Consider the following 12,692-nt stretch of genomic DNA (forward strand, 5'->3'; position numbering starts at 1 on the left):
CAGGCGACAAAGTAGACTCACTGGCCTGAGTGTGTGTCTGTCTCAGATGAAAATACACAGCATCTGTAAGAAAATCACACCACAAACACTGCATTTGCTACTATGAAAGCTGTAATTTTTAACTGCAGAAAAATGGAAATAAACTAGTGAGGTTAGGAAACAGTGGTAGAGAATAACATTACAGATGAAAGAACACGCAGTGCAATTACACATTCAAGGGCTATAGCTGGAGTCGTTCACTCAGAAAACATGTATTTGATCTATAAACATCCGTGCTGGAGATGACTTGATTCTCCTTTCTGATTTCATTTTAATATTCTAAGACCTTGTGCAGTGTAGCTTTCTGTCGCAGCAGGCTGTTCTGTTTGAGTGATTTTTCCTATTATACTTTAGAATATAACACTACATCATTTCCAAAACATTACTGAAGGAGTGTGAAGCTCTACTGTAAATAGAAGTGAATCAAAAGGATTAATGTTTGAAGCTTGAATTACTCTAACGTTTGGAACAAATAACTTCCTTCAGGAAGTGAGCAAAATCAAACAGATGTGTCTGGCCAGAAACATTATCACATGAAGAAAGAGAAAAAGACCTTATTTGTTTAATTTTTGTACAATGCAATGCTATTGAGAGGGGTGGAGGCAAATTAATTGGGAGCAACACAGCTTTAGCTGGACCATAGTTGCCTATCTGTGAAAGAAGAAGATGCTGTGTTACTTTTCTATAACTTCTGAAGTCTAGACAGTGCTAGGCAGTGTGATTTTTAATAGCCCAGCTTGTGTGCTTGGCTGAATGCTATCTTTATGTAAGGCTTTCTGCTTTAAAAACAATACTCACCTGCTTTCTAAACCTTGTCTGCATCTGCAGGTCCCACTCTAGTCATCACAGAATATTGCTGCTATGGCGATCTTTTAAATTTTCTGAGACGGAAACGAGATTCATTTATTTGTCCAAAACATGAAGAACACGCAGAAACAGCAGTTTATGAGAACCTTTTGCATCAGGCAGAGCCTGCAGCGTAAGTATGATCTGCTGAAACGCCCTTGTGTTTTTAGAAGATTGAGGAGGAGATAACAAAGTTTATTAGGGGTAAGAGATGTGGAGAAACCTTCCATGCAGCTGGCTTTGAAGAATCTTTGCTGGGCAAGGAAACAATTTAATTAAAGAGACGATTTGTACAGTGGGTGGTTTATTCTAACAGAGCGCGATTGATTGTACACACTCTCTGTTTTACTTTATCAAATTTCCTGTAGTTATTTCATGCAACTCCTTGGCTCTAGTCTTTGTACGTATTTGTGTTTATCGTTCCTGTTAAACATTGGCAGTGCTCATTTAGCAGCTTGAATGACAATTCCCCCAGTGTTGGGGTGTTAATACTCTGAGTTCTTCTAAGTCCCTGCCTTCAGAAATGACTTCTTACAAAATCAAGCCAGTGCATTACAGTATTAGAGGCAAGATGCCACTGATACAGCTCACTAGATTTTGCGTTGACACGGCCTGTGTCATGATTCCGAGATTGCTCTTGTACTTTGTTTTTTTTCCATTTACTTCATCTGTGTATTTTTAACACTCTGTTTTAGATACCAGCCCAGAGCTCTTTCCAAGTACGTTTCCAAGCAGATTTCCTGCTCACTCCTTCCCTTTGCAAAGTGAGGGGAGACGTAATTTGCCAAAACCGAGGGGCTGTTGCAGTACCTGCCCATTTTTACTTTTAGCTTGTTTTGTCCCAGTGGGACCATTACTTTGTTTTGGCGGACACAAAAGAACCAGGCAGACCCTTAGGAGGTGGTAAAGTCCTTTGTCCCATCAAGCTCTAGTACTGGTGGAGCTGTTTGTGCCATGGATGGCTGGTAATGACCCAGAGAGGTTGGGACTATTGAGGTGATGAATATAAAGCTGTGAGTTGCCATTGGAGGTGTGTCCTCTTTTCAGGAAGGAACCTTACTGAGCACAATTTGCAAGTTGAGGTGTAAACAGCAGACTATTTACCAAATTCTCATTTTAGTATTTACTGTAAAGTTACAGCTGCTAAATGGATCAGATGTGTTTCTGGTGGTGACTAAAACTATTGGTAATCTCATTACACCTTTCCATGTTAGCTCTGTGGCCGCATTTATTGTTCATAAACTAAACAGATATTTCAGGCTAAGGAAGGGCTATGTGCATGAGTTCTAATGGCAATGAAGTGAAAAATGCCAAAGTACATCCATAATTTCTAAAGGTGCCCAACTGTGTATTTATAAACCATATAGGATGAAAAGCTGTACATTTGAATTATATATAGCAGTAAGAAAACTTAAAAAATGTAGCAGATGGCTGTCCCAAGCCTTGACTTCTTCAAAATACATGTGGATCCTCTATGGTACTTGGGAATCTCTGAATTTAACATTTTTTACCATTTGTCTTCTGCATTGAAATTGCCACTTGAGTTGCTGAAATATTCTGGTAGAAGTTGGCCTAAGCAGAAGAAGGAAGCACGAGCAAATTCTGTGAAACATCTGGATGTTAATTTATAGAGAGTGAGTCTGTATAAACAGTGTATATATGAAAGGTTTTGTTTGCTCACCTGAACCAAACTCCAAGCTTTGAGATGTATCGTTAGCTGTACTGAGAAACTGTGCAGGCCTTTCCGCATCTTTTTTACACACCCATGAGTTTCCAATCTACCGATCATTTGTAAAGCATTATATTCAGAAGGTTGGAGTAACCTTGGCTTTTTATTTGGATGCCTTTTAAGACCTTTTTCACTAAACTATGTTTCATTTCATCTGCTGCCTCTACAGTGATGTTGCCAATGAGTACATGGACATGAAACCAGGAGTGTCATATGCAGTCCCACCAAAACCTGATAAAAAAAGACCGGTGAAGTCTGGTAAGTACACTGATAAGGAATTCTCTTTGCCTGTGGGAATGCACAGAGAGGGGCATCATGGATTTTTTCAGTTTTATCAGACAATTCTGTCACAGATGAGGACAATTAAAACTCATTAATTGATACGGGAAGGCTTGAGAAAGAACAGTATGCTGAATTACAGGGTCTTGTGTTTCTCCAAATTTAAATGGAGTATCAGAATTATTTTCTACTTTTTGGTGATGGGCTATTTATGTGACTCTAGTCCGGTACTTATTTAGATCACTGTTTTATTTAACATTAAGACAATTCTGTTTCTAAATTATTACACTTGCTCCACTCAAAAGCTGTTGTTTATATTGTGTAGGATCCTACACCGATCAGGATGTTACTCTTTCTGTGTCAGAAGATGATGAACTTGCTCTAGATGTTGAAGATTTACTAAGCTTTTCTTACCAGGTGGCAAAGGGCATGAGCTTTCTTGCCTCCAAAAATGTAAGTTAATAATTTTTCAGAGCTGGACTGAATCAGTAGATTTCTGATGTCCTCTAGCATCACTTCCAGTGTTTTAATGTGATTCATGTGTTTAAATGCTGAATATTTCTGTGTTGTTTTCAATAAGCACTGCAAACTGACATGCTCTTTCTTGTACTTGCAGCTTTGGCTAATGTTGGAGTTCTGTACTCCAACAGTTCTGTGCTCATTGGACAAAAGTGGAGGTTTATATCCCATAAAACAGAATACAGGGAGCACAGCAGTCCATGTTAAGCAGTGCTATTGCACATCCACAGTTCAGGCTAGTACAATCGGTGGCCTTGCTCATGAACAGAAACTAGTCATAGAAATGTCACGAGAAGAGACAGAAGAGAGGAATTGCAGCGTAGTATGTTTGCTGCACCCTGAGACTCCACTGATTAATAATGTCATGTGCTGGGAGATGGCAGGTACAGCAGAACCCTGCTGAGCTTGGTTGGTGCTTCTTATGGGTTTGATCTCCAGCCCGCCCTTGTTTCCTGGAGCACACAAAACTCCTGATGGCTTTGGAGGCAGTGAATGGAAACCTTGAGGAGTTATTTCTTAAGTCTTCTCTGGTGTATGGGAATTAAAGAGAATTCAGGAAAAAAATGGAAACCCAACATGTGGACTCCTTCAGAAAAGCAATTAAATCTTGAGAGTTTAAGATTCATTCTCTGCTGGAGAATTTACATAGTAAACAACAGTATGAAGACAGTTTTGCAACTGTCTGTTTGCATTAGTTCTAAACAATGCTGCACTTGCTACTCCTCTCATGCAGAATACTTCCTTAAACAGGAGAGGTATCACACTGTGTGCTTTTTTGGGTTTTTTTAGCAGTATGGTGAAATGTACAGGATATATCTTGGTTTTTAATTTCTGGAAAGATAAAACTAGCCTGTAGACCCACAGAGAATCTTCACAGGCTACACTGAATGTAATAGGCATTTCTTTGGGTTTCATGGGGGAGGTATTGCAGAACAGAAAGGGATTTATAATAGAATAGAAGTCTTCAGCACAGCATAATTGTTTTCTTCCTGTTGGTTGTTCTTACATTATATTGGAAAATGCCATTCAACCTGTAAACACTGTGACTAATAGACACAGGGTAGTACAGTTGCACCTTGGATAAAGAGCAAAACCAAACATGCAGTTTGACAAAAATAATGTAATTCTAGGATTCTGTGTTAACAGTGGAAAATGTGGGTCTAATTCTGCTCCAGAGGAAGTCCACATTAAAACTTGCTTTTGGACTTGTTTTTTCCCCCACTGTTCCTCCTTCCAAACCCTTTGCTTTAATTTTCATCTATTAACAGCTTCAAAACAGGCCTACGGGCAAACACATGCTACAGATTTTAATGGTTTTCATCAGGCTCCTCTATTCTTCAATATGCAGGACATCCACTGCTTAGCACACATATTCTTTATTTCTTCTTATCTTCCTATAGAATAGCCTCAGAATTCACTATGCATCATTCCTGGGGATGCTTTTCTCTATAGTTTTTCCATTGATACGAACAGACACTGTGGCATTGAGTAGCAAAGGCAATAATGAACGTAACACCACCTGAACGTGAGGTTGGGAAGTAATGAGCAATATTGCTTTGGCAGTGCAGAATAAACAGCTTTATCACAGACTTAAGTTCCACTGTGCTAACACGTTGTCGTGCTTGGACATCTTCAGTCATAGTGTACATACGCATTCTTAGCTCCAGCTAGTAAATGCAGAGTAGTGTGGGCTGATGGATAAGATGCCTCAGATTGCCTCACACCCTCAGGGAAGGAGGATCCATGCAGATCAGCGGTGCAAAGTACCCAGCTGCTCTTTTGCAACTTGCTTGTGTATCAAGGCTCAGACGCATAAAAGTGCCTCTGTGCAGGAGCTGGGATAAGAGTCTGTCATAGGAAAATAATTCCATTATTAAGCATGTGGTGACTTAATCACAAGACAGGGCTTGCTCCAACAGACAAAGTTTTTATTCAGTGCAAACTGAACAAGGCAGAGACATACTGGATGCTTGACCATTCCTTCACTTTATTGCTGCAGTGCAGTTATGCTCTCACCTTTACATATGCAAAGTGCAGAATATGTTGGACTGGGAGGTGAATGAGAGTCCCTTGAGACAGTAATTGTCATTAAAAATAGTTCCTCATGTAAGCCTGCAGAAGGGACGGAGATTAAGGGGTTTATGCAACCTGCAGTTATTTTCTGAGTTTGATTTGCATAACTCTTGATATTTTAAGTAATTTTTGTAGGGAATTCCTAAAGTTTCATATTTCAAGGAAAAAAGAAAAATTGAACCATTTTCAGGTATTCTTCAGACAGCTTTGGCCTGCATACCATATACCATCAGTAAACCAGGAGCTTAACACTCTCCTTTCCAGATGGAAAAAGAGATAATTTTGTTAGGGACTTGCCTCCATTCTCTTAACAAATGCACATGGCTTCCGTAGCTGCATACAAAGGAACACAACTCGTGGAAAACTCAAGCACCCATCTGGAGCTTGGGAAATGTACTCCAGAAAATTGAAACATAAGCTAGCTAGGTCACTGAACACATGACTGTACACTGAAAGATACTGGCATGTAAAAATTTATGGTGTTTTCAAAGACTTAGGTCAGCTTATAAAGATCTCATAGGTACTTTATAATTCAGGTCTTCCAGAGGAGTATTTCTGAAATGGGATTCAGTTTGCAAGCTGTTGGCTTTGAGTTACTACCATAATTTTCCCTATTTTCATCTTTTCAGCACTTTTCCCTCAACCACAATAGTTATTAGTGGAAGATTGGAATTATTTTAGAAACAAACCACATTTTCCCTTTATTTGTCCTGTGTTAGGAAACAAGGCAGTGATTATTTTTGATAACATGTCAAAGAAGAAGTATACGAAACTTTAGCTGCAAATGTGAAACGGTAGAAAACTGAAAGTAACTGCAAATGCTCTTTTCTAAAATAAATGCGTATACAACCTTAGCTATGTGGATCAATGTCATGATAGTAAAGATACTACACCAGAATGTTTAATCATCTGAGTAAGCTTATTGTCACGTGGCTTCATTATGACTTTCAGCTTACCATCGAATGCGTAATGCAGTAAGTTGAATAGCTGAGTATACATGTAACCAAGCAACAGCCTGTTGAGAGGATTATAAAATAGCTTTGTTTGTTTGTTATTTAGTGCATTCACAGAGATCTGGCTGCAAGAAATATTCTTCTAACTCATGGTCGAATAACAAAAATCTGTGACTTTGGCCTGGCAAGAGACATAAGGAATGACTCCAATTATGTGGTCAAGGGAAACGTAAGTATATATGATACTTAAGCCACCTGTTTTAAGTTTGGGGGGTTCTTGTTGTCTTGACATGCAAATAAAAGTCTTTCTTACACAGAAATCTAGATTTCCAAATTCTGGCATATATCCATGCTGGTCAGAAATGTTAGCAGGGGCAATTCCTGATGTGGATGTGTGTGCTGACAAAACCCTTGGTATGTGTATGTTGTTATACTGGAAAAAAGCATGCTGGTGTCTAAATGCATGTTGTGGTGGAGGAGAGGATTTTGCTACACCAATATAGTACCAAGTCTTTCTGTTACATCTGAATGTACTAAAAGTTATAGCTCTGTGAATAATTGTAAGTTTTGCCATTGGTATATGCTGGTAGCCCAATCTTAAATATAATTATTTTGAAACTTGTTTTCTCCTGGCATGACTATATTTGTGCATTACTGAAATGGTTCATTTTTAAAATATCTATATCATCTGGGACTTGCATCCTCTTCTGTGCTGTAACACATCACTCAGACATGGAAACTGGATTCTGAAGTGTGAATTTATTGATTAGGGCATAGTGGGAGGCAAAAAGCCATGGTTTTCTTTGATTCCGTAGCCTGAAAGGGTCAGAGGAGGATAGGCTGCAGCTGCCTGGGGAGGGAGAGAGGAAGCAGTGACTGCAGGAGGCATCCAATTGCATCTGGCCTGATCTTAAAGCAGATGAGTAGTGCTGGGGCATTGCCGGTTGTGGATACTGCTGGGAGGCAGTGCTGATGACAGCAGCTGGGGGCTTGCCCAGGAAGAGTGTTTGCTGTCTGTGTTGTTCAGGAAATAAACAACTCTGGTTGACTGTCTGGTGAGCCAGCCCATGGCAAATTCATCTCAGTAGTATGGCTGAAATGTAACTTTTGACATATTGTTACAAGACCTCTTAACAGGTTTTGCCCACAGTAGGACAAATGCTTAGGATAGAAGCCCGACCGGTTCCTGCAGAAAGGGCTTTCTGTGCACTTTCCTCTGCTCCAGTTGGCATTCCCAAGGGATATCTGTCCCCACACAAATTTATGAAAATTCATAGAATCATAGAATTTTTTAGGTTAGAAAAGATCTTTAAGGTCACTGAGTCCAATCATAAACCCAGCACTGTCAAGGTCACGAGTAAACCATGTCCCTAAGTGTCACATCTACACGTCTTTTAAACACCTCTAGGGATGATGACTCCATCACTTCCCAGGGCAGCCTGTTCCAGTGCTTGTCAACCCTTTCATCAATGAAGAGTTTTCCTAACATCCAGTCCAAGCCTCTCCTGTCACAACTTGAGGCCATTTCCTCCTGTCGTATCACTTGTTACTTGGGTGGAGAGGCTGACCCCACCTGATTACAACCTCTTTCAGGTGGTTTGTAGAGATTGATAAGGTCCCCCCGAAGCCTCCTTTTCTCCAAACTAAATACCCCCAGTTCCCTCAGCTGTTTCTCATCAGACTTGTGCTCCAGACCCTCCATCAGCTTTGTTGCCCTTCTCTGGACCCGCTCCAGCACCTCAATGTCTTTCTTGAAGTGAGGAGCCCAGAACTGAGCACAGGATTCAAGGTGCAGCCTCACCAGTGCCCAGGACAGGGGGATGATCACTGCCCTGACCCTGCTGACTACGCTATTGCTGATACAGGCCAGGATGCTGTTGGCCTTCTCTGCCACCTGGACACAAGCTGGATCATGTTCAGCACCCGTCAGTCAGCACCCCCAGGTCCTTTTCCTCCAAGCAGCTTTCCAGCCACTTTTCCCCAGGCCTGTAGTGTTGTGTGGGGTTGTTGTGGCCCCAGCGCAGCACCCGGCCCTTTGCCTTGTTGAACCTCATACAGTTGGCCTCAGTCCGTCAATCCAGACTGTCCAGATCCCTCTGCAGAGCCTTCCTGTCCTTCAGCAGATTAACACTTCCATCCAAAGTATGTGTCAATATATATTTATTTCTTGTGATTTTCTGATACACTAAAGACCTAAAGCAGGTGTCTTTACTGTTGATTAAAGTCTTGAAGCATCTTGACTAGGTTAATCTTACCTGTGTGCCTATGGTAACCAGTCTATGGAAGTAGACTTCCATCTTTGCATAAGGAACCATGCTATGGTCATATATATATTATTTTTCTCTGGCTTCCTGCCATCTTTTATAAACAAGATAGGAGGAATCATGCAGTATACAGAAAATCAGAGTGCAAGGAACTGCACGAGTTTGGTAGATCCACAGAAAGATGGATCAATAACCATGCATTGCTTAGAGACTAAAATGCCGAGATTTCAATTTTTGATTGGATACTTGAGATTGGTTGGATTTCTTGATTTAATGAGCATTTAAAGCACATAAGAAGTAGAAAAGCTTAATTTTATATTGTACAATTTGTGTTCCTTATGTCTCAATTGTCTTAATTTATTCCCTTTTCCCCTGGAAAGGCCCGTCTTCCTGTGAAGTGGATGGCACCTGAAAGTATTTTCAATTGTGTCTACACCTTTGAGAGTGATGTCTGGTCTTATGGGATATTGCTTTGGGAGCTCTTTTCTTTGGGTAAGCTCCTTCAAGATCTGTACTTCAGGAAATTTCTATTTCATCTTGGGTTTATTGCAGATGCAGAAATCATGTTGCTCATGTGCTCTCTCAACAGGAAGCAGTCCTTATCCAGGGATGCCTGTGGACTCCAAGTTCTATAAAATGATCAAAGAGGGATACAGGATGTTCAGCCCTGAGTGTGCACCACCTGAAATGTAAGTGAGAAACCAGCACCTCTGATTACCAAACGTAAGAAGTGGCACAAAGGAAGGGACTCTTCCATTCTTGCCTTAAGGCTTGTTGCACTGCCTCATTGTGGTTTTTTGTTTAAGTTCTTTTCATGTTTTAAATAATTCATGTACTCTAACTAGCAGAATACATGCCTGTGTTGTTACAAGCAATGAAATACACTCATGTGTTGTGTCATCTGATCACTTTGTCATGGCATCTGCTCCATGTCAATGAATTATTGACAGATCACAGAACATAATTAAACATTTTTTGTTCAGATAAAGTAGTGATAGAGATGTGTTACCAGACTGTACAGCATCTGCATTTGCACTGGACTTCCTGACAGTGAGGGGACTGACTACTGATCTTCTTTATGGTTGGCACTTAGCAAGCTGTCAAAGAAAGTTCTGTCCAGAGGCTCCAATGAGTACTGAGTCCTTTGTTGTCACAAGCTCACGTGTTATCAGCACTATTTCTATTCTTAAATGTCATTTAAGGAAGGTGGGACCCGGTCACACTTTTCTTTGAAATAATGATGGAAATGAGATAGGTGCTTTAAGGACTTCCTCATAAGAGGTACTTAATTTCATTATCTTTGCAGGTACGACATAATGAAGAGTTGCTGGGATGCTGATCCTTTACAGAGACCTACATTCAAACAAATCGTACAGCTGATAGAGCAACAGCTTTCAGATAATGCCCCCCGGGTAAGTTATGGATCATGAGATTTCAGAAGTCAAGGCAGTTTCAAGCAAGACTTTACACTAGAGCTGTAAGGAGCAAAAAGACAGGGTGCTTCATTAATTTCCCAGCATTACTTACGTAGCTTTGCCCTGTTAGTTTGGGTGGTAGGAATGATATCTGGGCTACTCATTGCTGCTTAATTGTGCCACTAGACAGTAGCTGTCTAAGCCCATACCTAAAACGTACCAGCTGGTGTAGACTGTTAGTATGGTTAATCTTTCTCACTCAAAATAGACCTGGCACAACAATTTTGATTTACTTTGTAAATTCGTTTTAAACTACGAAAAATGTTATTGATCTGGGAAACATCTCAGACATAAAGTGTATTTATCATTTGTTTGTTTTAGAAATCTTTGTAGACTAAGGGGTTGAGCTTTCCATGCTCTTCTGTCTCTTCTCTCTTGCTTCCCCTAGCTCAGTTTTTATAACCTTGGAGGTATGTCATGTCAAACCATATTTGCTGCTTTTTTGACCATTCTCTAGTAAAGGTTTTTTGTGGGAGGGCAACTGGACAAAACAGTCCAAAGAAAAATTCGGGGCACATCAGAAACTTGGATTTTTTCTCACAATAACATTGTGTGCTACTGGGGTTTAAAGAAGTAGGTTTAAAACCTAGTTTAAAAATAAAGCTTCTTTTTACCTTCTGGATGCCTTGTTTGGGCACAGAATACATGGCTTCCTGACAATTTGAGAAAAGAGGAAACTGAAAGCTGCTGGTGTTCGATTGTATCCTGTAGCATATTTTTGGCAGGTGCAGGCATTACTAAAACAAAAACAAGAATATGAAGGAAGCGTTAGTGAGGTTTCTGAGGGAGTTTAGTAATAGTCTGAGCTGCGTTTCTCGAGCTCAGTTGAAATTTGGCATGCAGTTAGAAGCTGTGGTGTTATTAATAACTGAGATTGAGGTTCTTGATTCTCTGAAAGAGCAGTTAAGCCCAAGATCTTTTGAAAATCTCTTTAGATTTACAAAGAAACACCTGAGCTGGAACCTTTCCACAGTGGTGTGTAGTACACGGTGAGAAAAAGCTAGCAAAGGAATGCTCTCCAAGTATGTGTGAAGAGTATTGACACTGGTCTTTGGTGTCTGCAGGTTTATGCGAACTTCTCAACTCCACCTTCCAGTCAAGGAAACGCTCCAGATCACTCAGTGAGGATTAACTCGGTGGGTAGTAGTGCTTCATCTACTCAGCCTCTCCTGGTACGCGAAGATGTTTGAGTGGCATCTGGAAGAAGAGGAGCCCAGATGTATTAGCTGTATTGTGCAGAGGGTGAGAGATGGACAACTTCAATAATCTGTCTTACTTTTACTCACTACTACCACTGTGTAGCTGAAATGTTGTTGTAATACTGTCCTTTACCACACACTGTTACACATAAACTTAATCTTCTGAGCACGGTTACACGCATCATTGCAATGTTAACTGAAGCTGTATATATTTTGCTATATTGTGTGTATTTGCAGTAGAGAGCCAGATCTGAAGAAAAAAAAAAAAAACAACCAACAAAAGAAATCCTGAGCCAGGGTGTGGAATAAGATGACGGCAGATCAAACCAAATCTGCCGTGATCCTTCTCTGGATCCGTGCCTAGAAGGCCTACAGTTATTTTCTAGTTAATCTTGTTTTGCAAATGTAAGAAATAAACTAATATTAAGCTAATGGCTTTGCAAACCCCTTTCCACATCCAGCCATGCCTGAGAAGCTTTCCCAGGCAAGTATCATAGAGACCAGCATGGGTGCTGTATGTATCTGAGCAAGAGAGGAGAAGGGACCGAGAGCCTTCCAAAGTTGGTCTGCACAACAGCAAACTCTCCTGGGAGTTCTGGGGTTTGAATCAGAGGAGGGGAGAAGAGCGTGGATCTTCATCTTTATTTCCCACTCACACGGTCAGCCTTGCAGACCAGTCACAAGGTTTCTGTGGATATAGGCACTACTTCCCACTGGCCCGTTCCCCACCAGCGACAGATGGAGCTGCCCATCACAGGGTGTCACTGCACCACAGAGCCTGAACCACTCCCACACCTCCCTGCCTTGGGAGCCCAAGGGTTTGGATGCTTGTTTTGCTTATATTTATGTCCAAAAGTGTTCACCAAAGATAGGTGGGCCCTGCCATGTTGGTCAAAATAGAGGAGGAGGGCTGCTCCCAGTAAACGGTGTGCCTGCAGGAGAGGCCGTTTAACGAGTCATCTTATCTAAGCAGGAGCAGAGGCAAAAATGTCTCTCGTAGGGGCCCTTTCTTTATCTTGTCCTACTCAGGTGAATCTTTCACACAGGCAGGCTTGGATAGTGCTAACTGGAAAGGGCTATCTCCCCCTGCCCCGAGGTGTTTTCATCTTTCTGTTGTAGTCCAGAGATCATAAAGAAGAGCTTGGATGTGAAGGGATAAAAGAAAGTATCCCTTCCTTCTTGTTTGACAGACGTTAGGCTTTGGATCTGTACCTGTTCAGCCTAGGGTTGGGCTAGTTATTTTCTTCTTTTGTTTCTGTCCCCTAGAAATTAGTAAAGGCATTGAAAGAAGCATTTGTCAGAGACAGAGTCCTAGT

The 12,692-nt window shown here is 40.9% G+C and overlaps 1 protein-coding gene across 1 annotated transcript in view; it reads left to right on the top strand.

Moving 5' to 3' along the window:
* KIT (KIT proto-oncogene, receptor tyrosine kinase) overlaps positions 1-12,073 on the top strand; it is a gene marked incomplete at its 5' end in the record, with an annotated part of 56,506 nt that extends 44,433 nt beyond the window's left edge. The window contains 8 exons of the mRNA XM_080625873.1: positions 868-1,018; positions 2,784-2,872; positions 3,219-3,346; positions 6,545-6,667; positions 9,083-9,194; positions 9,292-9,391; positions 10,009-10,114; positions 11,242-12,073. Of these exons, the coding sequence (XP_080481999.1) occupies positions 868-1,018; positions 2,784-2,872; positions 3,219-3,346; positions 6,545-6,667; positions 9,083-9,194; positions 9,292-9,391; positions 10,009-10,114; positions 11,242-11,367 (935 nt within the window). The 3' untranslated portion in view covers positions 11,368-12,073. The remainder of the gene's footprint in view (positions 1-867; positions 1,019-2,783; positions 2,873-3,218; positions 3,347-6,544; positions 6,668-9,082; positions 9,195-9,291; positions 9,392-10,008; positions 10,115-11,241) is intronic.
* Positions 12,074-12,692: the final 619 nt, after the last annotated feature.

The sequence above is a fragment of the Psittacula echo genome (assembly GCF_963264785.1).
Source record: "Psittacula echo genome assembly, chromosome: 1".
NCBI lineage: Eukaryota > Metazoa > Chordata > Aves > Psittaciformes > Psittacidae > Psittacula > Psittacula echo.